The following is a 27357-nucleotide window of genomic DNA, read 5'->3' on the forward strand; positions in this document are numbered from 1 at the left end:
GTCTCCCCTACAGTTCCTTGCAAACTAGTTTTCCTTGCTAGTCGTTTTAAATTCCCACCAATACTATCACCAGGGACCTTTCCCATGTGCTGTGGTAAAGAAGTGCCATTCTGCCGTGATACCAAAAAAATCACGCGCATAGTAAAGCAAATTATGCAAATTGTATTTATTTTTATAATGTTGGCCGGCTCCATCCTCCATCTGTAAATCAGGTTTCGATTCACACTGCTATATTATTATAAAATAAACGATAAAGTTCGTCATTATTACAGATTTATAGCCATTATTTCAGACGATCTTACAACATAGTAGGTAGCAATGTGCGCTTTTCAACAATTTATTAATAAAAGGACTTAAAACAAAAGGGTATTTTTGTTAAAAAATTATCTATTTTAGGAGCTTTTTCGTCAACTTTGTCAAGTCGACGCATTGATTATTCACTTGTACCTTAAGATATTTTAGTTTATTATACTGTTATATTTAATTTATTTTATTATAATAACGCCAATTCTTACATTATCACCATAATCAGTTATAAGAAAATAAATCTTATTACATTGTTATTATTGAGCGTGTTGTATATTTAGGTTCAAAAAATGTATACAATTTTTACATTTCTAATCCTATTGTCTCTCTTAACATTCTACCTACTGTTACAGAGAAAATGTGCTAAATCATTAATTTTTTGTTTGAGACATACTTAGAGAGTACTTTCTTGTTTAAGATAAGTATTAACACGTTACTTTCTTGCAAAATAAATTTTCCAACAAAGTACTGCATAGGTGATTATGTGTAAACAGAGTATCCAAGAGCTAAGTACTATCAGAATAACGTAAAATGGTACTGTTGGCATGTCCATCATCGAGAGAATCTTGTTTGGCGAACTGAAGAAACAATAGATTTCCGAGCACGACAGCTCCGATCGATTAAGATAAACCGCCTGCATCATTCCTTCGAATGTGTATCTACAATAAAGTTTACATTTCTCAAATTTACTAAAAAAAATAAGGCAAATTGGAAATACAATAAAACAGTGTTTCTACAAATAGGAAGCAAGAACAACTGTTTATAAATAGCCATTATAAATTATTATAAAAAACGGTTCATATGGAAAACATTATGTAGTAATAATAAGTTTAAATACAAAAAATTTTTAATATTAGTAATCGCTATGGTATAATTAAATTGTCTGTACCTGTAAAAGCTTATAATGCTTAAAGGCTGTAGGTATACCGGTATTTCTTTAATTTTCAAGAAAAATCCGGCGAACAGCACTAATGGTGTACTGACTGCCGGTATTAAAAAGAAACCTGACTGAAAGAAATTATACTTGGTCAGCTACATTATCTGTTCATACATATTAAATAACAATCAAATTGAAATTTGAATGGTATAAATTGCTCAATATATACATATATAAACTAGAAAATTATTTATTATTATAAATAAATCATTTAATGATTTATTAACTTATTACTATTACAAATAATTATAGCCGTGATATTTTCCGATATATATTGTAATAAGTATGTAATGTTGACTTATCATAGCTTTTTTTGTAGCTTTTCTAATAGTGTAAATATTAATTAAAATAATAAAAAATACCGCAGCTGAAATACCTTAGTGCCAAAAGCTGCGCCTATAAGTATCCCGGCCGTTTGTCCAAGAATTGTAGTTAACAGGCCAACGCTCCACATCTGTAGAATTGTAATATATTTCATTGGCTGTCCTGTCATATAATATGATATAAACAAAAAAGATGAGGCGCAAAGTATCTAGAAATTAGACAAATTTTTAATTGATTTCAAAACCAATGACAATATATTTAGGTGATATTTAGCCAGAACTTCATGTCTGAAAGAAATAATTAGTAATAATTAGTAATAATACAAATAATACTGCATTAAAACATACTTGCAGCGGGAGATCCGTTAGTATTTTTACGCTATAGTAAGCCCTCAAAGAATACCAGTTATTTAAATATTCCTGCAGAAATACTGTCGCTTCTGCGGGAACTAAAATCAGATTAACTTATGGTACAAGTATTTGTGAAAATCATAAAACGCATTTATCATAATTTTAACACGGAAAATTGAAAGTATTGTCAAAGAAATTAATTTTATTTTTTTTAGTCTTTTAGCATTACCAAAAAGATAGTAATAGTATAGTATATATAATTTAGTTATTTGCCAACAAAATCACATAAATTATACATTATATTTATACGTAAAAAAAAATATACAGAAGTATGAAATATTGTTAGAAAAATCTGTGTCACTTACACATTAGTATTGCAGACTGAGAATTTACGTAGAATAAAAATAACGCAGACATAAATAAGTAAGCGGCATTACTCATCACTTTATGCACGTCCGCGTCGTCACCAAAATTATAGAAAGCTGCTCCAAAAAACAGGCCATTCGCGACGTGCACCGCAAATTTTAGTTTTGCCAAGGTCTGAGAGATCAATCACACAAAACGATAGCATTTTGATTTTTCAAGCAAATTGTTCGAATATTACTTTCGATAGTTTTTACTCACAATATCTCGCTTGATGTAAATTAGAGATCTTAAAAATAAAATCTTTTGCTGTTGCCATGTCGATCTTTTTGGTATTATACTATTTGTGGACGTATCTATGTCGCCTGTTTCACATTTCTGCTTAGAATCAGTCGATTCTATAAATCCTGCAAATGTATTCACGCTTTTATTATCCAGTCATCGCGAAGCAAGATGGAAAAAACATTGTATAAATTGGTATAAGTTATTAAAGTAATTGTTAATAAAAGAGTCACTGTGTACTTGGCGCGTGTACTTGGCGCGTGTACTTGGCGCGTGTACTTGGCGCGAGACACTACCGTGTCTCTTGATGAATTATTAATGAATTATTATGGATTAACAAAAATTTGAAATAATTAAGAAACGTTTAAATATATAACCGTTTAATAAAGTATGTAACATCATATTTACCATTTTCATTAGGTTTGTTGCGCGATCTCGACTTTTCGTATTCATCACGACAGATCTTGTATAAATTCTCTAAATCTCCACCTCTTTGCTCTGTTATGACCTCAAGTACTGCAATCAGGAAAACACAATCAATATCACATGTGGATTGTTGTTCTCCATTTTTTTCAAATTAATAATATGTTTTCATTTAATATCATAAATATTATATAGTAAAATTGTTGTGTAACATCGAAAAGTGATAAAGCCACAATTCATGTAATAAGCAATACTACATCAAATTAAACAACTAATGTGAGCATTTTCTTTGTATTTGCACATAATATTGAGACTTGTATTTATATCAAGTTTTATAATCTTGATGCTTTTCGAGATATCGAAAATATTTCAGTTTATGCAAGGTAAACTTTTTGAATACTTTTTCTTAAGAATACATCTGTCTTAAGGAAGTCTGTTTGTTACTTGTGATTAGTACAATTAATTACGAAATCTATCTTTTTAAATAAATTTAACAAATTTGCTATGCAAGATTAATAAGAAAAAATCTTTCAGGCTTTAAAGTAAAAGAATACATAAGAAAAATGCGCACAGCTCTAAAATATTTTATGTTAATACTTTTTTTCTAATTCTTCTGTCTCTTTGTAATTTACTTATTAAGTCGGATCGATAGAGTCAACGTTACCGAATTCTGCTGTGTTGTAGAAGCTGGGACACGTGAACCCGGCGATGCTGTACGTATTTAAGATCTCGCTCTTTGGACCACAGTACATACTTCTACCTTGGTTAAGTACCATAATGTCATCGAAGAGCGAAATCATCTGTCTGCTGGGTTGATGTATCGCGCAAACCACAGTGCAGTTCTCTCTCGCCATACCGTGCAGCATGTTAACGAGCTATTCAATGCAAATCGTATGGATATATGTGGCACATTAAGAACGCCTTAATGATATCGCGGAACAAAATATAATAATCAGAAATGTTTATTATTCTCGACCACAATATAATAATATTCCAGCTACGTCGCAGGAATGTTGCAACGTTGCTACAATATTGCTGGAATATTTTGCGCTTGTATCTTATTAGTAGAATACAAGAAATAAATATTGATTTATGTCGGTTAATAGCGAATGTTTTTGTAAAATAATCGCTATTGATGTAATCTGCATTAATTTGCATTAATATATTTATATATCAGAATACCTGATTAGATATCGCACTGTCGAGACCGCTCGTTGGCTCGTCTAATAAGAGAACGGGTGGCTTGGCGATCAATTCCACGCCGATGGAGAGTCTCTTTCGTTCGCCACCGCTTAATTTGTTCGCCAATGTACCCAGGCAATTTGACAAGCTGAGACTCTTCGCGATATCGTTCACCTGACATAAATAATATCTGATGGTGCATCAATCTATATATGTATAACTTTTTTGTTCGTCACAGCAAGCTTATTATAAGTAAAAATAATAATATATAAAATATATTTTTATATAATTTTATATATTTATTTAATAATACATTTTATACATAGCGATTGGAGCGTTTCTTTTGTATTTATATTTTACTTACAATTAAGCGAATCACTTGTTCGTCCTGATTAACGAGTTTCAGCCGAGCCGCTATGTAGAGAGTCTCTCTTGTCGTGAGAAACGGCAACAGATCGAATTGTTGCGGCACGTAGCGCACATGTTTGCGGACCATTCCCCTGTCTCGTTCAACGCCGTTTATGGTGACAATACCCTTAACGTCGGTCAATCGTTCGCCCAACACGACTTTCAGCAGGGTGGTCTTTCCCGCGCCAGAAGGACCGATTATTACTGTAAGTTTCCCCGATTCGAAGTGCCCCGTCACATTACGCAGGATCTTTTTCTCGGTCTCTATAGTAAGCATTCTTCTTTGAACCATATTTATAGACAACACGTGGAAAACTCATTATAATTACAAATGAAACTGTGTAACCTTCAAAACCTACACTGAGAAAAAAATTTTCTAAGAAAATAATGCATATACGCAATACACCCTATAACTGCGTTTTATAAATCATTCATAGATTTTCAGGATCGCTAACTCCTAAATTAATAAATGAGATAATTTTAGCCAAAATCCGAAACACGATGTATTTGCTGTCGCTATCGGCTGTCAAATAAATAATTTTTGACATGTTACACCCATCGACATATTATAATATGTTATATATGAATATATGTATCATGAATATGTCTCTAGGATATAATACGGTAAACGCAGTCAGTGGAGAGAGTTTGGAGCAATATTCTAGGATATAATCTCTAGGAAATCTTTAGTATATTTTGTTAGTTTCTTAGACTTGAACATTTTTAATTTTAAGATTAGAGTAAACAATACATGATTTGTATTTTTATTACAAATTTATGTAATGAGATAATTAATTTTAGAACACTCCGCAGATTTTCAAGATAATTGTTTTATATTGCGATAAGTAATTAATAATAAGCTTTATAATGAGGACAAAAACTTGTTTAGTGCACACCTTGCTATTTCAATCGAATGATTAGATTAGTTATTTTTTAGCTACCTAAAGCTGCCTACAGCTACCTAAAGCTGTCTCAAGAATCAAGATATCACGAAGTGTAATGAGTAAATTGTGTCATGGTGTCTAGAACGCAAGAAAATCCCGACTTTCATAAATATGTGAGACGATGAAATGTTCTTGCCTTTGCAGTTGCGACGAACCGAATAACAGAGATCGCTGAATTCGATGCACATCTGCGAGTTCTGCGATTTTCCGGATCGCAGCAATTTTTTCGACTCCTGCAAATGTATTTTGCAGGAGTTGTCATCCAACATTTTCGCTTCCAACATCTTGCCGAACACTTCGTAAAATTAGCAGCCGTCCGCCGTCAACTGATTAATTGAAGAACCGGCGATTTATACGAGATGCATGATACGCGATGATCATCGAATTCTTTATTAATCGTACACGGTCGGCATAGCGTCGTGCTACGATTTCATGGGTTGACTGATCTCGTACTACTGCAAGTCTAGCGGAAGGTCTAGCCTCGGTCACTTTCACAAGACAATGAATAAGTAAGTTTGCTGCGAACCTGTTTTATATCGCACAAGTTCTCACTATGTTGTAATTATCGAGCACGTTGAATATTTAATTGTTTACTGAGTCAGTCTACAGCGTCTAGATGATATAAAATCGCTTTCTGTTATCTTAATGAATGCGTTATTATCCTTTATGTAATATGACTTCATTTTTTACATTAAGCATAATAGTGCTATTATGTGTGATGTGTATATATAATATATGTATATTATGCGTATGTATATACTATACATATATATTTATACAACTATGTATAGTAAGTTTTGTATTAAATATTAAAACAATTATTTTCTTTACGAAATGGCATTGGGTTATATTTAACATTTTTACATGTTGCATTAATAGTAAAGCGCGGTTGTATAAATTATGAAAATATCGCAACTTAAACGCGCACTTTGACGAACTGATTTTTTTCAAAAGAAAAGAACATATTAACTTGTATTAACATCTAATGTCCAGGACAGATATATCGCATTTATTTATATTATTTTTCTTTTAGTGTTAATTTTGTCGCTTTTTGTACTTCTCAGTTCTTTGTTAAATATAACATTTGTGCGCGAAAAGTTTCTTGACTTTGTTCTATAAAACAACAATTTTTTGGTTTTTAATTGTTTTATTTCATCATTTTGTTCATAACTACAGACATTTATAACATTTATAACATTTTGTTTATAACAGAGAGGTAACATGATAAGAAAAGTTAATGTCTGTTTTAAGATAAAAACTCACGTACATAGCTTGAACGAAAATGTTATGGTAAGTTTGAACTGAAATTATATCAATGATAATAAATAGTAAAGATAACTGAAATATATTATAATTAGATTTATCAAACTAAAAGTGCAGATATTTTATTTTATCAACTGGAACAGTTGATAAAATATTATCTAGCAATATTATCTAGCAATATTATAATTTTCGACGTATATTTCAAATGTATATTATATGTATGTTATATGTATGTTATATATATATGTTATAGTTAAGTAAGTGCAAAGTGCATGTTATAGATAAGTATGTCATCATCACGTATAGATCATAAGAAATAAGTTAATCTTAACAGGTGGACCCGCTGTGTTTTATTTACCCGACTGCCGCATGTAATTGTAAAAACTGTGCGAAGTTTTATCTCAAGGTGTGCTACATGCATCTCCTGATCCTTACGTTTAATATAATATATGCTACAATGTCCAAAACAATACACACTGATATTAATATTATTAGATTAAACTAATTAAACCAATAATTTATGTTCTCCAAGCCCAATTCCATGAGGAATTTTTTAGGACTAGCGAAATGGCAATAATCCGCCGAGCACTTCAATTTCGCCCGATCGTACCTACAATTATAAATATTTCTTTTAGATTTTGTGGTAGAGAAGAGGAAAGACAAAGCGAGAAATTAAATAAATGTATAGCTGAATTATTTTTAAATAATAATTTCTTTTAATATTTATACTCGCAAATTTTAGAATTTACTCTAGAATTTTGATTCATAATACACAAATTTTTTAACTCCTAAAAGATTTTTATTAAATATATTACTAACACAAATATATATTACAAATATTCTTTATGAAATAATCAATCAAAACTTTTTAAGTTGCGCAAAATCCATGCAGAGGCGTATTCGGGGGTTGGTGAAACTGGGCACAGGCCCATTAACTAATCAACTTGCAACGTTTCTCTTGCGAATAAATTCAAGAATCGAACCCCTGATAAAAATAAAAATCGGAGCGTAAGTCGAATATAAGAGGAGAATAATAAAAGCGTAAACGAAACTTTTAGGAAATATACTTAAATTAAAACGCCTCTTAGATGACAAGTTTTAATGGGCAAACTTAAAGTTACTTTGAAAGGTCACAGTGATACGAAATGGTCAACCAAACAAAGAACAGTTAGTGTCTTAAAAAAGTCAGTAAAGTAAGTTCTGTTTTTTCAGTATTGAATGACAAGACAGATCGCAGAAATTATATAGTGATGAAACATCTTTTGGAGCACAAGCTTTGATCAGACAAATAGACTTCAGATTTATGTGCCTTCTTCTAATATGGGAAAGAATACTGAGTTGCATCGACAAAGTCAACCAGTCTCTTCAAAACAAGAGTGTTTCTCTGGATGTAGCAAACAAAACGATAAAGGGTCTCGCAGGATCGTTGCAGAAAGTGCGAGATGAGGGAACGGAACCAGCTATAAAGTTTACCAGAGAAAATTAGAAATGGGATTAGAGGACGACTTTTCTGACGTGAGGCTGAAAAGAAAGTCAAAAGCTTTCATGACAGTAGCTTGAAGAATCTGAGTTTGAATGAGCTAAAAAAAGTGCTGACTTCGGACTTCACTATTCATTAGACGTAGACAAAGTGGAACTTGTGTCCGAATTAGAAGTGTTCAAAGCACAAGTACAGGAGATGATCGAGGAATTAGGATCAGTAACTCCCCTGTATTTATTAAAATTTATTCAAGAATACTCCCTAGATGATATTTATCCAAACATCAAGACTGCATGATGCACTTCGAATTTATGTAACTTTACCAGTGACTGTAGCGTCTTGCGAACGCAGTTTTAGCAAGCTCAAGTTAATAAAGAATTATCTCCGTTTTGCGATGAATCAAGAAAGATTAATCAGACTTGCACCATTATTAATAGAAAAAGAAGTGGTTTCACACATAAATGTAGATGCAATAATAGACGGAATTCGCTTTAGCCGAGGCAAGGAAAAATAAAATTGTAACTTTCATAAATTTATATATAAGTAATGAAATGTTTATACATTAAATTAGATGTTATTTTTTTCTGGGAGGGAAGGGTCGCCGATACAGCTCTTTGCCAAGGACGCGAGGAATCCTAGATACGCCTCTGAATCCATGCTAGTTTTGAATAAATTTGCAAATATAATACGCACGCTAAGTTTTATTATCAGATTTCCGTTAGCATTTTTAATCGATTTTTTGTACGTCATTAAATTAATGTTTTTATCACGCTGTTATTCAATTCATTCTACATAAATTATAAAAAATTGTTTAATAAAAGCGAGATTTAGATCACTTGGAGATAATAAGATATGCAGGGTGTTTCATTTTAAAAAACGCACCTCGATAATTCTTCAACGAAGCATTTTCAGCAAAAATGTTTCAGACAAAAGTTGTACGGTTTCGAGGGGCACATAAGATGGTGTCATTAGTTTGACCTTGGATAGACGTTTGAAGATCACGTGAAGGTCACCTTCAATTTCTTAAATGAAAACCCCTATTTTTCAATGCATATTCTTGTAGCTAATCTCGAGAGCTTTTCAAAACACTATAATAAAGTATTTTTTCATTAAGAACTTTTGGAATTATTAGGCTTGAAAGTTCTAGTATTTTGACATAAAATACAAAATATCTTGTAAAACATTAAGTTTTCGGTAATGTTACCTTAATACTTTTATGCACAGAATAATAAGACGAATCAATTGGTATGAAAAAAAGACATAGTTCCTTTTAAGAAAAAATATGTAATTTGCAACATGCATCTGCATACTTTTTCTTAAAAGCAACTATGTCTTTTTTTCATACCAATTGATTCGTCTCATTATTCTGTGCATAAAAGTATTAAGGTAACATTACCGAAAACTTAATGTTTTACAAGATATTTTGTATTTTATGTCAAAATACTAGAACTTTCAAGCCTAATAATTCCAAAAGTTCTTAATGAAAAAATACTTTATTATAGTGTTTTGAAAAGCTCTCGAGATTAGCTACAAGAATATGCATTAAAAAATAGGGGTTTTTATTTAAGAAATTGAAGATATCACGTGATCTTCAAACGCCTATCCAAGGTCAAACTAATGACACCATTTTATGCGCCCCTCGAAACCGTACAACTTTTGTCTGAAACATTTTTGCTGAAAATGCTTCGTTGAAGAATTATTGAGGTGCGTTTTTTAAAATGGGACACCCTGTATATTATAGCTTATTTAACAGCTTATAGCTTATTTAACAGATCAGATTAATCTAAATAATAATTGTTCAAGAGGAGAACCAATATGCGTCACAAAGTAACAACGCAAAAATAATTGTTTACACGTGGAAATGCAAATTGTCGTTTTAACACAATAAATTACTTATATACCGGAAATGATTCTGTTCATCTGTTATATAAGATATTTTATTCAGTTCCCTCAGTCCCCGAAGAATTATATACACAGTAGGCGTTGTCAGTAATATCTACCTTCTGTAATTTCTCATAGTTATTCAACCCAAGTTTGAGATCGGCAGCGATGAGCATAGCTTCCTGCACTGTTAAAAGTGATTGCAGATTATCGTTCTGCATTATGTAGGCAGATAATTTACGAAACTCTGATATATTTCGTTCTCGTCCATTTACCATGGTCTTGCCGGTGACCGAGGTAGTTCTGAAATGCGATGTGTCGTTAATTTATATCAGTACAAAATTACCTTTTTCAAAAAAGGTAAAAAAAGGCGCCAAGTACAATGTATGTTGTAAATCCAAAAATCCTAAATAGTAGTAGCTTTATTTCTCCCTAACAAAATAATTCACAAAATTGAGTTACCTAACTCAACCCAAGTAATATGTACTTCAAAAAAAGATGTGAAATCTTTAAATTGCGCCATATTATAAAGAATTATTTTAATCACAAAGAATTAAAGAGATAACAGTACAAAATAAAAATATTTAATTAAAATATAATAAATAAATTTTTCTTGTAAAAAAACTTGGCGCTGCTTTTTTACTCCCGTCGCATTCTTCCCTAAATTATGTTTATTGTTTTTTTATTTAATAAAAAATTTCAGTACTTAATTAAATTTCGAGATCTAGCAGCGCCAAGTTTTTTTACAAGAAAAATTTATTAATTTTATTTTAATTAAATATTTTTATTTTGTACTGTTATCTCTTTAATTCTCTGTGATTAAAATGATTCTTTATAATATTATAATTTTGCTAAGGTTAAATGTTACGTAACGTTAACTCACGCACAGCCGCGTTTGACTTTCAAAGCCCACTTTTTCCTCGTAAATTTCAATATCGAGAGTCTTTAATTAATTATCCATTTACTGGAAAAGCAAATAACGTTTTTTCAATCTGATACACAGTACCAGCTACGATTGACCATATCTGCACGTGTATCGCGGAGCTTTTTTAACAGCTCTTTTTCTTTCTAATCTCTGTTTAATAAGTCGCATTAATCATCGCATATGACTCAATCGGCCGGACATAGCGACAAGTTAAGGAACGATTTACGTGCTATATGGTCCACATATTAGACTCAGCAAATTATTACATTAACGTACTACATCCATCCACGACACCTGCTCGCGGCTCGGAAGACATTAACGTCACCGAGAGGTCGTTCCCTCTTAATCGCGTGTCGCGCCTGTAGCTCAAATCTCGTCCGTCGAATATTTCGCAAGCGCATCACGCAACACGAACTAAGATAGGTATATACAATTGTCGAATTAAAATCTAATTCACCATAAGACTTTATGGATTAAATTATAACAGACTTGTGGGTCAATATAGCTTTCAACAGAAAGCTGCAGTCCTGGCTTCTGTAAAATTCTGATATAACGTGTGCTTATTAACTCCGATCTTTGAAATAAAAACCACGAGGAAAGTCACGTAATGGCGTTGGCATTGCGCAAAAAGTGTTGTATTAATATATGAGCTACTTTCCACTTCCATCAATCATAAAACGCGCTTACACAGCGTGCTAAAAAAATTGCACGTAAAACATCCTTGTTTTAATCTTGATGAATAAAAAATTATTGGATTCGCTGGAGGTGGCAGGTCTCTTATTACAATGTTAAAAATTTCCCCGCTGCTTTTTTAATACTCTCTAGTCCCGGTTACTTATGAAGAAACATACTTTTTTTCTAGTGTCGTACAATTTCGTGTAATTCGTGCGCCAACACGGTTGCAGCACGGCGGCGAAGATAAATATTTGAGCGAGGCGCCACGTATAAACGCGCGTCTGCTGGAGATACAGGTAGGCTCTCTCAAACGGCCGACTTTCGTTCCGGAACTACGGCGTGCACTTCCGGCTACGCTGCTGCCGCTTAAAATACAAACGTCGTTGCCGGACGTTTCGCACGGCTTATTAGTCGGCAGTAAATTAATAAGTAGTTAGTTTGTCGTACGACTTCATCTAAGTTGGAGTGCTTGCGACTCTGCACTGCGGCGAAAACGGAAAGAGGAAAGTCGATGGTCGCGCACGAAAGGTAGCTTTCGTACTTTTATACAGACGAATGGTCCACAAGCCAATCAGCGTTCTAGAGTCACGGACTGGAAAAGGAATGCTGTACTCGTTAATTGGACCGATCTGGAAGGTCTCCTCCGCTCCGCGATTTTATCGGAGTCCAAGTTTTTGTGAGAGTAAAGACGCAAGAACCTCCGGTGAAACCGTGAGGAACTTTTCGGACGTTACGGCAATTTCTATAAGTTTGTGCGATTGTCGGAGCGCCAGCTGACTATGCGCACGTGATTTGTGAAAATTATTGCCTTTAATTAGATATTACGACTTAAATATAAATTTCAGAATAAAAGACTTAGGGACGTATTAGCGACATATTGTGTCTGCGAATAAAGATTTCATTGTTACTAAATCTAAAACTTAGATTTCTACACAATATACGTGTATAGAAATTTAAACAGTGTTGATTTAAATAATGTTTTAATGTTGCAGACAATAAATCCATAGAAAATAGGTCATTTTCTTGTTATCATATTTTTCTTTAATGCGATAAATTCATTATTTTTATCTTCTCTCTGCGGATAAATGCGAGTGATAAGCGATTCAGCGAGTAATCCATTTTTAGCGAAGATGAAGTTTTCCCATTTAAGTCAAGAGAGAAACAATGAGAACTTTATAAGCAAATTTATCGGATTGAATTTCTTGAACTTTCATCGTCCACGGAGGGGGGAAGAACACTATGTATGGATTCTTTCGAATTTCTTTAATATCAATTTCATATTGCTGTATTGCGGGTCGCCGTCCCGGCGTGATATGCCGTCTATTTCCAAGCGAACGTTGCCAGGAAGGCGAAATAAATCAGCCATTCTCGGAGCAGCATGAAATATTGGTTTAGACGACGCGGACGCGCGCAATCTATGGTTTGTAAATATTAATCCGCGCTACTAGTGTCACATCAAATATTCGCTTCCCAGGAAAAATGGCCAAACAGAGATCGTTGCATTACATGTATTTCTCGAGCATTGCATATTTTCTCCTTTACTGTTGAATTAAGTTCGCATTAATTTAAGATAGATTTTCCTATAATCGTATTTATGTTTTTTTTTACATAATTATATAAAAATGAGCTAGTTGTTTGTTTCGGTATTGGTATTTAGCGTATCATGAAGGAGACTTTTAACGCCAAACTTGTGTATAGAGTTTAGAAAGACAATTCAAAGAATTTATTTTATAATTCAAAATTCTACTAGGCTTTTAACTATAAATTGTTTTAAATGTATGTGTATTGATTGTATATGTATATGTATATACATTATACATACATATACAGTCTATATGTGTAATACTTTATATTAAATGTATATATACATATATTGATTTGCTCGACGTCAAAACTCGTATCTTTTGCCTGGGACGAAATGCTTTCGCTCGAGTGAAACTCTCTCGCGGAAGAAAGCGGAGAAATGGTCTTTCAGACGTCCCTTGTACGCGTCAATCGCAGTGGAAAAATTAAACATCTCTGGCACTATCGCTGGCATATACAGTTTGCCGCGGAAGAAAAGAAAAGCGGATGAGGCAGAAACATCCATTGACCCGCTCCCAATCGCCGCCACATTTATCGCGCCATTCGTCGAATCGTGCGTAAGCTCTTCCGCCGATAGCAGGAAGCATTCCTTCGTCCCGATACCAATACTTCCCGTATATCGGCGTCACGCTCCACCGGCGTATCGGTGAAAATAGAAGAAAGCTTCGCTCGAGGCTCGGCGGCGGATGCGACTGAAAATTCCAAGTTCTCACGTATACCCGATTCTGGCTGGTCCACGTGCCAGCTGCGGTTCTACACACAAGGACCGTGGTCCTTGAGGGGGACAAACAATCGGTATTAGAGCAAGCTGCCAACTTCCAATGTCGGGGAACGTCGAGTGCAAACTTCGATATTGACCGTTCTGCTTTTCATCCGCACAGGCAAGTGGATACTTTCATTGTTTTTATCTTGGTACAAGTATCTTAGCTTGCTAACGTCGGTGACCTTTTATCAGAATATCTTGAGAGCCGCGCATGCACATGTCGCGGGAAAAGTATCGTCGATTCGTTATCGCGGCTTCGTAATCGATCTCGAAACGGATTGAACTCCTCTTTCACCGAGCTCACTGTAGGATGCATTAATTGCTCGTAAACGCAGTTCTTCCAGGACTACTTTCCGGGGGCCGCTGTAGCATAATAAAGTGCATATCCATCATCCCCCTACCCAACCCGCTTCTCTCAATCTTCCTCAATCCCCCCGCATTACTTCCCTGTCCGCCTCTATCTCTCGTGTCGCTGCATCGACGTCGCTTCTTCCGTTGCGGCGCGGGCAAAAGGAAGAGGAGGCCATTGCGACTGAGGGAAATCGCGCGGGCGGGCAGGCGTCCGGGCGGGGAAGGGAAAAAGCACACCCAACGCAATCTCACACGCTGTGGAGAAGCGATACTCTCGCGCGTCAGACTTCCCAGGAAATCTCCTCCGGGAATCTTCGCCGCGGGACACCTGCGCGCGCGGAGATCTCCTCCCCTGAGATCCGGGAAAACTGGGAACGCGGCTGTATATGTGTAATATATATGTGCGCGCGCGCACGCGCGCGCCTGTATGTGTTTGTACGCGCGAATGCCGCGTCCGTCGTGTATGTGCGGAGAGCGTCAGGGATACGGGGGATACTTCTCAGCATCGGTGTTAGCCGAAGGAAGAGCGAGGGAGATCCCGGAGATCGATTGATCGCCCGGCCCGATCGTCGGGGCGGATCAGCGAGAGCGAGAGAGCGTCACGGGCGAAAATGCGAGCCATATTCGATATCCGCGGTACGTTTATCGCGGCACTTTTATCGCGCGCGCGAGAGCCCAGACGTGTTATTGACAAGCGTGTACATTTGTTATCGAGATTGATTAAATTTGGAACGGGCGCGGTGGTTTAAGCGAGACACTGGAAAAGGCGATCGGACAGATCGGAGAGGATAGATAGGGGGATTTTGCCGTGGTTTTATTGGTTGTTTATAGACCGCTGCTTCGGGGGAGGCTACCCGTAATTTGCCGAACAAACGACATTCTTCGCTGAGAATAAACAACTGAGGAATACGATGAAATCACATTAGCATAAAATGTTTATACGATAATTTCGCCCGAGTGTATTTATCACGCTTGGAATATTTTCCCTTGGGTACTGTATAATTTGCAATATAATATTATTATAATTAAAGACTCTAAATTATCTTTGTTTATAGCACACCTCCCACATAAATTAATATTATGCACGATGTATTCGTAATTTTGCTTAAATTTTTGAACTTTCAAAATTATTGTATTTTGTTGCTTGTTACTAAATTAAATGAAAACTATATCATGACATATGTATCTCCTTGTCCACTGCCGTGCACACTTAACTAATTAATTATAGTTGTTAATACGTGCTTGTATAACAAACGGCTAAAAACAACTACAGCGTATACAACACAATGTATAATTATAATTTTATTATAGTAAATTATCCACGCGCGCCGTTATCCGTAGTCGTGAATAATTTTAAATACAAACAGATATGGTTTTAACCTTTGAGATACATGCGTTTTGCTAAATATACGTTACGAGACATTACTAGACTTTAATTCGTTGTCCGATCTTGGAAGTCGAATATCGAAAGGAACGATATATTCGATTGAGGACAATGAGTTTGTACGCACGAGATTCTGGCGAATATTGAAGACGTTATTTCAGAAGTTGTCTGGATGTTGGATACGTTCCAACACCCTCGAAACTCAAACTCTACCTCTTTCGCCGTCCGGACTCTCGTGGAATTCGTTTGCGCTTGGAAATTCGTATGCATTCGATCGATTTGACCATGATCTCCTCGTTTTTCAATCCTCGATTCCTGTTGGCGTTAATAATTGCATAAATAGTTCTCACCGCGAGCACAGAATCGCGCACAAAAGTGCGCCGATTTATTACCACGGCACTTGTGGTTTATCGAAAATAGTTTATCGATCGGACTACTTGAGAAAATAAAAATTCGCTGCCGATTGTATTTAAATAATTAAATAACTAGAATGTTTATCAAAATGTAATTAAAAGTATCAAAGTATTATAATATAGATTAAATCGAATCGGAAGTTTATTTTCAACAAATATTAAAAAACTTTTAGTGGATTAAATTTTTTCTCTCGTATTTTTGTAGATTTTAGTTTTTCTCAGGTTTCCCGACAGACCTGAAAAAAATATTTTGACTCGTTAGGAATAGAAAAATATTGAGAAATTGTGACGTATGAAATGTTTACTTTTCAAGTCAAATCATTACACATAATAATAAAGTGCAGTATAAACATATAGATATTTATTATTTTTTAAAATTTTATTTTAATACTATTTCTTAATAAATTTAATGTTTTCTATAAAGTAATCAAATATTATTATTTTTAAACATACATATGCATTTAATATTGATAATTTATTTTAGCTTTCTTAAATATAACGTAACATATTTTTAGTAAAATATTAATTTAAGAAAATGATACGTATTTCTTCTATATTTATATGAAATTGTTTTTATGCACTAAATTACTAGAAAAAATAATAATAACATTGAAACATCGATGATGCATTGATTTTCTATTCATCAAGATATCCTGAGAGACTATCCGTTATATCCTTTTAGATATCATACTTCCAGATAAAAGAAATAAAAAAATATTTTTAAAAATATCTTATTCTTCTTCAATATATCGCAAAAGTAAGAAAAAGCTGGACCATCATAAATCGGTTTTTTTTCCGAAGGGCTCGAAAAGAATAGTAGATATTCGGAAGTTTTCCGATAGCTTCATACATTTGCTTTTGGCATCCAATTGTCGTAAGTTCACGCCTCCTTAACCTTTTAACTTTGGCCATACCGGTCCGCTCGCGTTTCAATGAAATCGTTATCCGCGGAGGTATCGAGAATCCGCGGATCAAAAATTTTCCCAGCATTAAACTTTCGAATAATTTTCCTTCTCATTAAAATCAGGTTCCCGGGTATAATAAAGGTTCATGCAATGGTAGTTCATGCTGTTACTCAGTTTCGCGATGTTCTCTCATAAACAGGAACTGTTTTTCAGGGGCTGAAACGCCGCTTCTGTTACGTTTATTACCCCGTCGAAATTGCAGATTATTTCTTGCCATGGAATCTGATTATTTATTCTTTTCGCTTTTCGCGATAACAGCCAAGCGAACTGTTTTAAAGCTTCATTATGCGCTCGGAGAACGGTCGAGTTTATCGCGCTAATTAAACGCAAAATTTTCATTTCGATTTCTGTTACTTTGTAACCAAACTGTTACGTGTTTCCATTAATAATATAGCCTACGAGTTTTATGCATAAAAATTAGAAGAATTGTTACTTACATGAATCTCATTATCGTATATATTCTGAACCTAACTGCAACATAATGTAGAAATATTCATTTAGGGGGGGAAAATGCAGTATATAAAGAGTTTGTAAAACTCCCACGCTTCTCGATACTCGTATAAGAAGCAATAAACATGTAGTAACCGTGGGCGGATTGTCTCGCCGGAAATATAACTTTCACGGACAATGTTTTATCTTGCGAGACACGAATGGTTTCGAAGTTTGCAAATTGATTCCACCGCCGGATATATGTTGCACACCGGTTTCGTATCCGTTCTGTAAGATCTATAAAGAAAACCGTAGCCTTCCCAGAGGGAGAAGAACTGTGCGGAATGCCAAGAGAAGGAATGCATCAACGTACAAAATATTTTGCACACAGATCACGAAACGTGAGGTCAGCCCTAAACCACTTGCAATTTAAAGACGCCAATGGGGGCAATAGGGGGTTTTCGAAAAGAAGATAAAGCGAATAGGTGCCGCAGCGCTATGGCAATACCCGAAAGCCGGATTCTCAGCTTGCAGCTAAAGCACAAGATGCACTTTATACTTGCCTTGAAGTTTTCGGAAAGGCGAATGCGCGGAATGCATACAGAAAATAGTCCGCCAATGACCCTTTCTATATATTACAAGAGACAAATAAGAGTGTAGTGTTTCTTTTTTCGAGCGATTGCAAGTTTGCGTATGTGCAAAGAAGATTTAAACAGAAATTGGTAATAATTAGATTTTGGAAATAATACTAAATGATCTATATATTTGTAATTTGTTATAGAGTTTTTAAAATTAGTCAATTATATATGTATATAAAAATTTGTAATTTTATAAGACGAACGTAAGGGACCGTGGCGGGGTCAGCGAATCCCGGAAGGAAGCCGAGTTTGAAGAATCTAGTAAGGCTCGGAGATACCGGGTGGTAGCGGGGTAGAGATGGGTCGTCGGAGAGAGGGATAAATTCATTGAAGTGGATAACTGCATTGTGCCAGGAACACTGCAGGAACACATCCGATTATTGGGAAGACGGGATTTCGGCATTTCTTTACCGCCTGGCCGGCTGCCAGAGGATGTTGTTTCCTGTCGTCGGAGGCCGCTGGCTCGGAAGAATCGGTTCGGTTATTGAAATAATGCACTTTTATCGCTCCTTCAAGGCTTTCTCCTCGCGCTGTTGCCTCATTGAGCCTGATGTCGGCAGGTACCATCACGGGCGAGGTTGGAAAGTAGTGTTTAAAGTATGGTCTCGGGAATTTTTCGCAATAGAATAACCCATGATACATTTAGCGTTGCGGTATGTATGTAATATATATCAAATTTTTTATATTTTTTTATACGTAGGATTTTTATAGAAAGATGGTCATATAATTCTTTATACGCTCTACTTCAACCATCTCTTTCTTTAATATATACGTGTGTATACCATTAGTTCGCACTAATGGTTCGAGAATGCTTAATAACAACTACTTGTTTGAAAGAGGTTTGAGGCTACAGAGTCCGTCTTTCACTATTGAAATTCTTGCCTGTGAGAAGTGGTCTGCAAGAGAAGAAGATGAAGAAGAAGGATGTGCGGCGGTGGAGGAGCAAAACCCGAAGAGACAAAGTTGAGCGTACGTAATCCGTCCTCAAGCTCGCTGAAGCTACGTTGCGGTGTTCTTCGCCCGTCTGTTCGTCCACCTTTGAGACTATACTTTGAAGCTATTTCCTACTGTAAAGTATGTTCTAGTGTTAGCTAGATGGATAGTTTGCGTGAAGAGCAAATATGGCGGAAGATCGAATATATTTTATAAGTATTTGATATTTTGCGTTGCCGGCATAGATAAGAATATATCTTTCATGGTATACCATTCTTTTAAATATGTATATGCATATAATTATTGTCTATGACAAATAAGATAAATAAAAATTAATAAAAATAATGAAAACTAACGCGATTAAACAAGCATATTACGTATAAAATTAAAAAATTCTTTTTTAAATTACTTATAATTAATTCTTTAAGCTAATTAGATTAAGATATTTTTCTTCTTTTAAATCTTTTATACGTATACGTAGCATTTACTTATATTATTTTTGTATTTTTGTAATTTACAGTTATATCTAGGAGGGTTTTGTTGCTTTCAAATGATAAAGAAATTAAATACATTCAACTTTACTTAATTTCTTTTGCTACTTGTAAATCTTTGTTACCTTTATTCTTGATGATAAGCGTCGTAATGCTATAAGACGCAGAAAGTTTCTATTCCTTGACACATTAGAAATGTTAAAAAAATAAGTTCGTATCTCTGCAGCGCATGGTTGCGATTTACGTGTAACATTAAGTTTCGCCACAAATGTATCTCGCGATTGCAATCTCTTGTCCCATCGTCTCGTTCACTTTCGACTTGTTCGCTGCATCTATTCACTCTTTCTTTGTCTTTAACCGACGCCGCTGTCGCGTCTCTTGAATGCGGAATGGATTAACTGCGCTTAACTTTATCGCCTCGGGTTTCGCAGCGATGCCCTCCTCCTTTCGCACTTCCTGTTGCTCACGCGAAGGGGCTTCACAAGAATCTCATTTCCAGACTGTAGTTTCCGGCAACGTGCAATCCGTAGTCATCTCCTTCGCACACGCACATACACATGCGTACGTGCGCCCTATGGGAAGTTACATGCGAAAGAGAGGGTGGAAACGTTGCGTTATTGGGTTGCGTAACGATTATTGGCGCGATCGGTCGTGAGGACTCAGCGCGAAAATGTAGATGGCGGAAATGATGAAGGGACCGCGGAATTGCATGTCCATTTGATGGTGCGGTGCGTTCTAATTAATGATTAATTCCGAAATTCGTCGAATCGAATTTGCGATGCTAGAAATAGGTCGTTGGTCGCGTTAGTCTTTGAGCGGCTGCGCCGCGCCGCACCGGTGGTGTAATTTCTAACAGAGATCTCACGTATCCGTGAATCGCGCACTTAAATTTGCAAGCTGTTGACTTTTGCAGTGGTGCAATTAGATAGCAAAAGCTTCATTTTTTTTTGTTTATTTAAAAGTGAGTAATGTTTGTTTATTACTAAAGGCGCATCGTGTTATAGATATCGCTACTATATAAACACGTTAATATTATTTATACACGATTAATTATCGTACTTTTTATTTTATCAATTAAATAATAAAATGGTGGCTTATTTTAGGGAGAATAGCGTATAGATTCACATTTATAAATACGGAAAGAGAATATGCAAGGGTCGAAATATAGCCATTAGAGCAGAAATGGCGCTAAGGCTGTTCAGCGGTTCCATACAATATTTAAATCAGCGGTTTATATATGTGAAGAAAATGAATAATATATTCTGAATAATGTAATGTGTATTCTGCTTTTGTCGTAAATTGTCGTAAATTATTTGTTACTCTATGGAAGATACCAATTCCATTTGTTTGATTACAAAAGAATATTTAAATTGGCGGAATCTTTGCAATTTTAAAAGTTCGTGAAACTTCCTCAGCTCATCTTATTATTTATTACAAAAAATAGATTAATTTAGATATTTTAAAAAGAAAAAAAGCTATCAATAGCCAAATAACTAAAAAATTATTTGAAATAAACTAAATAAGTATTTTTATAATAAAAGTTGTTTCCTGCTATGTTTATATCTAAATTAACTGTTTACTATTATTAAATTTAAAAATATTGTACAGTAAGTACACAAACTATCTTGAAGGGGACATTTCTTAGCTTATTTTAAGAAGAAAAGATCCTATAAACATCTTAAACTAATTTGTTTTCAAAATATAGGATGACAAAGTTATAAAAAAAAAATCGAAAATCTGGAAAACGTTTAAAAATATTTTATTCAAATTCGCTTTGCGTATATATGGTATTAAGAACTATTTTCCAGTAGGTACCAGATGAAACATTTTTAGATCCACCAGGGACGTATGGGTAATCATATTAAGCTTTTTAATGAATAAAAAAATGGTATATCACTATTTTTTCCAAGTTTAATCTTTTTTTTTTAATTTCAAACTAAAACTCTACAAAAACTGCCTCTTGTGTTTTTTTTTTAAACAATGGACCGCTTTTGAGTTAAAGCAAATATTTAGTTACTTTAATTTTCTTTTTTGTTACTATTGTTTTCCACTTTTTTTCGTTTGTAATAACACAGAACACTGTTCTATAATAAAAAGTGAGGCTATATTTACAGTTTTTAATTTCAATTTTTACCTTAACTTACAACGATATTAGACGCTCCTTAAAAAAAATGGCATCGTGCCGTGCTTAATTTGTTTAGTGTGTTACACCTCTGATGGCGGTCATCGTTGACACAGGATCTCGTGTGAATTATATAAATAATGCAAGCTTTGCATTCGACAAATGAATTAAAGAGAAATTAACAAGGAGTCGCCGTGCGGAAATGAATAATAATGGATGCGTAAATAATATAATTATAAAATAATAAAGACGAAGCACGATGAAACAACGGCCGTAATAATCCTCCTGTTGCGAACGTTCGATATCACGTTTTACGTAGCGACAGCGTAAGTTGTTACGAGTGCCATGTGTTTTTCTATAAATTATGCACCCCTTGCCTCGGAACTTTTTTAATTAGGATGTCTGGGTTCGAGAGACGAGAACAGGGATAACGTGAATTTTTCACACAGCTGGCGCGGTAAAGCGTCCCGCTTTATCGCGGATAATAACATTCGTAAGTAAGTAACTGGAGTGGCGGACGTTTGAAGTATTTTACTTCCTTCTTCGTTAACGACTTCCTCGGCGACGGCTTTTTGTTAAATCACGTTAAGCAGATTAAATGCCGTCTTCCTTGTTAATATTACTGTCAAGGAAGCCACAGTTTCCTTTCACTATAAGAAGTCCTTTATATTACTTCTAGTTCTTATATATAGTAAAGCTCGTTAATTGTTATATAAAATTGTTGTCTAATTTTTTCTATTTTTATAACGCTGTATTCTATCAATTTAAAACTATATAGAGAAAACGCATCTTATATCCGTATCTTTAATAGGTAATCTATCTCGAGCTCATCACAATTTGCTGAAGACAAAACAGAAAAAGTCAACTTTTACATTTTACTTCAATATTAAAAAGGATATATCAGGTACATCCGTTTTTATTAAGAAAGTAATAAGAAATATGAGCAAATAGTACATATGAACGTCGATGGTTTTGCTAAAACATGAATCCGGTTTTAATATCTCTAACGATTTCAACAGTCAATATTCCGCTGCACTATTTTTCCCGTTTTGACGATGCCCAATGAGAACTCAGAGCAATGCTAGCTCGTACATGAATCTTTATCAGCAGTCCGTCTATTCATGAAAATCGTGACAGGTTCGCTCTTCTCTCTTTTTTTTTTCGGCCGGCTGTACCGCGCGCGCTGCGAAACATCACGAATGAGCTCTTCGTGTTCGTCCTCGACTCGTTCGCGCTGCAACGGCGCGTAACGAAAGAGGAAAAGCGTTTCATACTGGCAATAAATAATAACGAATCCATGCGGTCAATGTGTCTCGTGACCGATATTCCCCATTTTCCTCTTTTCATTTTTCTCGCTTTTCTTCCTCTTTCTTCCGCGCGCTTGTTTGTAGCCAGTCAGAAACGCGGGAATGGATGTTGAGCGTGGACGAATTTACGAAATATCAAATATAGTTATACTATCGGAAGCTATCCTTAACTCATATTGCTTTTTTTTTTTTAATATACTGATTTAGTAGTACTGATTTAAATTCGGGAATACTTGTAAATACAATTTTCTATCGTAAAAATTTTCTTATTACGAATTATTAGTTATTTGCCAGACACGTTTTTATACTTAATAAAAACTATCCTTAACTCATATTGCTCTTTTTTAGTCTACCGACTTAGTAGTACTGATTTAAATTCGAGAATACTTGTAAATACAATTTTCTATCGCAAATTCATTCTCTTATTACGAATTATTAGCTATTTGCTAGGCATGTTTTTATATTTAATAGAATAACACTGTTGATTTGCTTTTATTCCGCAATGCAATACATATATAAATTAAACTTTGTCCATTTAGTAAGCACAATTTGTACAAACATGATAGATTTCATTCTTTGTTTCAACATCGGAAAACAATACAATTGTCGTGGCGCGAATGAATATTGCCTATAGTGACAAAGCATTTTTGCAGAAATAATATTTTAAATTTCTGCCAAGCTCATCTAAAACTCTCTCTACAACATGTTATAGCGACGAAAAAGTGTTTTAAATAATAACGAGTTACGAGTAGCAATAAATAATAACGGATTTGATTGTTTGATGTATTCCGTGACCCATTTTCCTTCTTTTTGGCTATCTATTTTCTCTCAGCCGAATCATAAAATGTCCAGAATCAATACTAAATAGTTTTGTGAATCAATTGGTTATTACCTAATACCTATATTTTTAATATTTTTTACTCTTAATATACATTATATATTTTAAAAAACGTATTTAGAAGATATTTAAAAGAAATTCGCGTTTTTCCGTCATGATAAATATTTTAAAATATCTTACATTTCCCGATACATATCTCCCTTTGTACAAAGAACAAAGCACTGGAGAATCAACTGCTAAAAGCTCTTAAATATACTTTTAAAAACTTCCCTCTGTAAGCTTCGACAAGCTCGGAAAGAAACCATAACGATCGGCTACACGAATTTCGTCGAAAAACGTTCGCAATACATCGCAATATATTTTTGAGATGTGAAAAAAGGAAAGAGAGAGAGAGAGAGAGAGGGAGGGAGAAAGCTTGCGTTTCTCGTGTGAGTAATAAATAATAATGCCTCCATTTGCTCCAGTCCGATATTCTCCGCACCCACACCGCCATTTTCCTCGCTTCCATAGACATTTCTCTCTTCCTCTTTGAAGCCGCGCTGTACATGCAACTGGCAGAAACGCAACACAACGGCTCCGGGGCCCTACACTCGAGAGTAAACGAATCCACGGCGCAATTAGCTATTATTCGAACGAAAATGATACATGGCTCCTATTCTGAGTGCAACAAAGGACGCCCGGAGAATGGACGCGGCGCTCGCTCGCATGAATCTTCCTCAGCGCTTTTTCGCGGAAATGATCGCATTCGCGATGCACCGCTCGTGTGTTTCCGCGGTACCTGTAACACCATTATGGGCGTATACGTAGCGTAAATGTAAAAAAAACGTAGCGCACAATGGAAATATAGCGCCTAACAAATATACTGTACAAATGTATCGTCGTGCGCATATTAACAATGTTCATCGCGTGAATGAGGTATTTCAGGGGCGAGTCAATGGTTATATAAAATTCATTCGCGCAAAGCTCTCGCTACAATAACCTCGGGAATTTTTCGTTATTATTGTTCTTCAATTATTTTCAGGCCAAGATCATTTCATAGAGACGAGAATTTACCCAATTTCTACGTGCGAATCTTCAATTATATTTCATTGATAGCGAAGAGAAGGTAAAAGAAAACGAGACAATCGGTGAGAATGCATGTGAAAATTTCTACAAGAATTGCAGGCTCCATATCAAAGGAATATCATATTCGCTTTACTGTAAATTATCCAAGCATGAATAAGTATAGAAGTTTTATCATCAGTGTGAGAAGAAGTAAAAGAGAGAGCGACAGAATTTTCTGTTGCACAATATAAATTGTAGTCTTTTCTTGCTGTTCAGGAGAATTTGAAGGAAATGTGAGAAATAAATGTTCCATAAAATTAAATCTCGTCTCGCAAAAATTGTACGCGCTTAAAGCGAGTTAAAATTATTTGAATTATCTCACCTTATTTTTAACTTCGAGAGTCACGAACCGATTAGAATAATATATCTGTACGACGAAAATTAATTATTTCAAATACTTAGATATTTTTCTCCTCTCGTTTTTGTTATCTAAATTAGCCACGATAAGATTAAAATGAGATTTTAAAGGAATATTCTCTTTTATAGGAATCAGACGGTTAAACATATAATTCTTTCAATATTTGAATATGTACTATCAAAAGTGAATAATAAATGAATGAAAAACGGGTACTTCCGGTAGTCTACAGGATGTTACCGAAGAGGGTAAGTCGTTTTTGCCCTTCAGACGATAAAAATTTTGCAATAAAGTAAAAACAATGAAACCACAAAAATCGTAACTCCGCGCTCATGAGAAGTTTAAAATTCAGCACCATCCTGCTTTTTAACTTTTTATCCGACGCAAAGTCGAACTAAACCGCCACATCCGCGGGATTCCACCTCTCACAATAACACTTTTCTTTTCTTTTCTTTTTTTTTGTTTTTTTGAAAAGAGAGACCCGCGCTCGTTCACCTCTTCCAAGCCAAGCGTTTCGCGCCAGCGTTTTCCTGCTGTCGCATCTGTTCATGCTGATGCAACACGACAAAATGACGAGAGAGAAAAGGTGCTTCGTGCTAGTAATAAATAATAACGGATCTCGTCGGTCGATGTGCCTCGTGAAACGATACTGCCATCTCCTGCCTTTTGCCAGCCCGCCCTTTACGCGAAATAGCTACGTACCGTCAGCAGAATGTAATAATGGCCTCTGGAACTTTACGTTGCCCCGTATCTCACATCATTTTTCCTATCTTCTTCCCGGTAGCGTAGCGACACTTTATCCACGATTAAACGTCTATAATCTTTTCACGGCGAATCTCTTATATACGTTAAACAGCGCCCGTAACCTTTACACAACGTGAATGCATGATTCGAGAGTGCGCGCGAGCGCGCGCGCAAGCGTATAGTTTTTCTACTTCATTCTACGCCAAGCGGAAAAATTCCATTCGATCATCGTTTTTCACTATTCTTCATTGTTCATTCACGTCGGTGGGCAAAGATACGTACCTAAAATCGAGAAAACCGAAGCAGCTCTTGAGTCCTGGAGCAGATTCGATTCGAAACGACGAGATATTCCAAAATATCAATGACGCTTTTGTTAAGAGAACCGAGAATTGTGTGAGAATTAGCGATTGTCGTACTGTGCATATCAAATTTTCAAAGCAAACACTGTTATTTCGTTTTACACGGTGGTCTTTGAAATTTTGTCGTATTTGTTTGTACATTATACGTTGCAAAACAAAATCTTTTTGGCATCGTTGAATAACAATCGTATTTTGCTTATAAAATTCTAAATACTTACAAAACTGTAATTATATTTTATTGATTGCTGAAGAACTAAGGTTTTTATATACTTTATATATCTTTTATAAACTCTCATATATTTATATAAATACATAATGTTAACGAACTAATAAACGTTTTACTTATGAATATAATTACGTATATAAATTACGTAAGATTTTTAATATTACTATTAATATTTTTAATATCTTGTAACTTAACAATCGAGATTATATCAAAGAAGAAATGTAGGTTGTTTTCTTGCTCTCTCTGTAAATTCGTGAGAATGTCAGATCATATTTTTGCGTAATATATCTTTATCCGCGCTAGATCGATGATTCTGGGGTACTAACGGCGAGCATTTTTTTCCCGAATGCGATAAATTCCTGTCTATCCCCCTTTCTCATTATTCGGTTCTGTCGCTCGCTAGTGCACTCGTCGATCAGATAAGGGGATACGTGTCCACTTCTGATCGGAAAATTCGAATCGCGCGACCTCGATCCGCCGTGGATTAAATTTAGAGAGGGGTAACGAGATGCTGTCCATCGCTTCTCGTTCGCCTGCTCTTTGGTTATGCTACGAAATCCGACGAGGATGTAAATTCGTGTCGATTATGCCGTAAAAAGAGTTTAAAA

General features: G+C 35.1%; 2 protein-coding genes across 19 annotated transcripts in view; one reads left to right on the top strand and one right to left on the bottom strand.

The window, feature by feature from the left end:
* LOC139773476 (protein amalgam) overlaps positions 1-27357 on the top strand; it is a 207377-nt gene that overhangs the window by 101199 nt on the left and 78821 nt on the right. The window lies entirely within an intron of this gene.
* On the bottom strand, positions 558-6203 carry LOC139773475 (ATP-binding cassette sub-family G member 1-like). Of its 3 annotated transcripts, none has more exons than XM_071707914.1 (11): positions 5656-6203; positions 4532-4839; positions 4168-4341; positions 3650-3860; positions 2971-3078; positions 2542-2678; positions 2283-2457; positions 1915-2015; positions 1620-1775; positions 1196-1314; positions 558-965 (listed from the first exon to the last, which is right to left on the bottom strand). In XM_071707914.1, exons 1-11 carry the CDS (start codon positions 5801-5803, stop codon positions 740-742), a joined length of 1863 nt encoding a protein of 620 aa, XP_071564015.1. In that variant the 5' UTR covers positions 5804-6203; the 3' UTR covers positions 558-739. The 3 variants fall into 3 exon arrangements, with proteins under 3 accessions (XP_071564015.1, XP_071564016.1, XP_071564014.1); XM_071707915.1 differs by having other exon boundaries at positions 1620-1697; positions 2542-2687; positions 5656-6200; XM_071707913.1 differs by having other exon boundaries at positions 2542-2687; positions 5656-6198.

The sequence above is a fragment of the Temnothorax nylanderi genome, unplaced genomic scaffold (genome assembly GCF_030848795.1).
Source record: "Temnothorax nylanderi isolate EJ_2023f unplaced genomic scaffold, tnyl_v1.0 TNYL_tig0062_pilon, whole genome shotgun sequence".
Classification (NCBI taxonomy): Eukaryota; Metazoa; Arthropoda; class Insecta; order Hymenoptera; family Formicidae; genus Temnothorax; species Temnothorax nylanderi.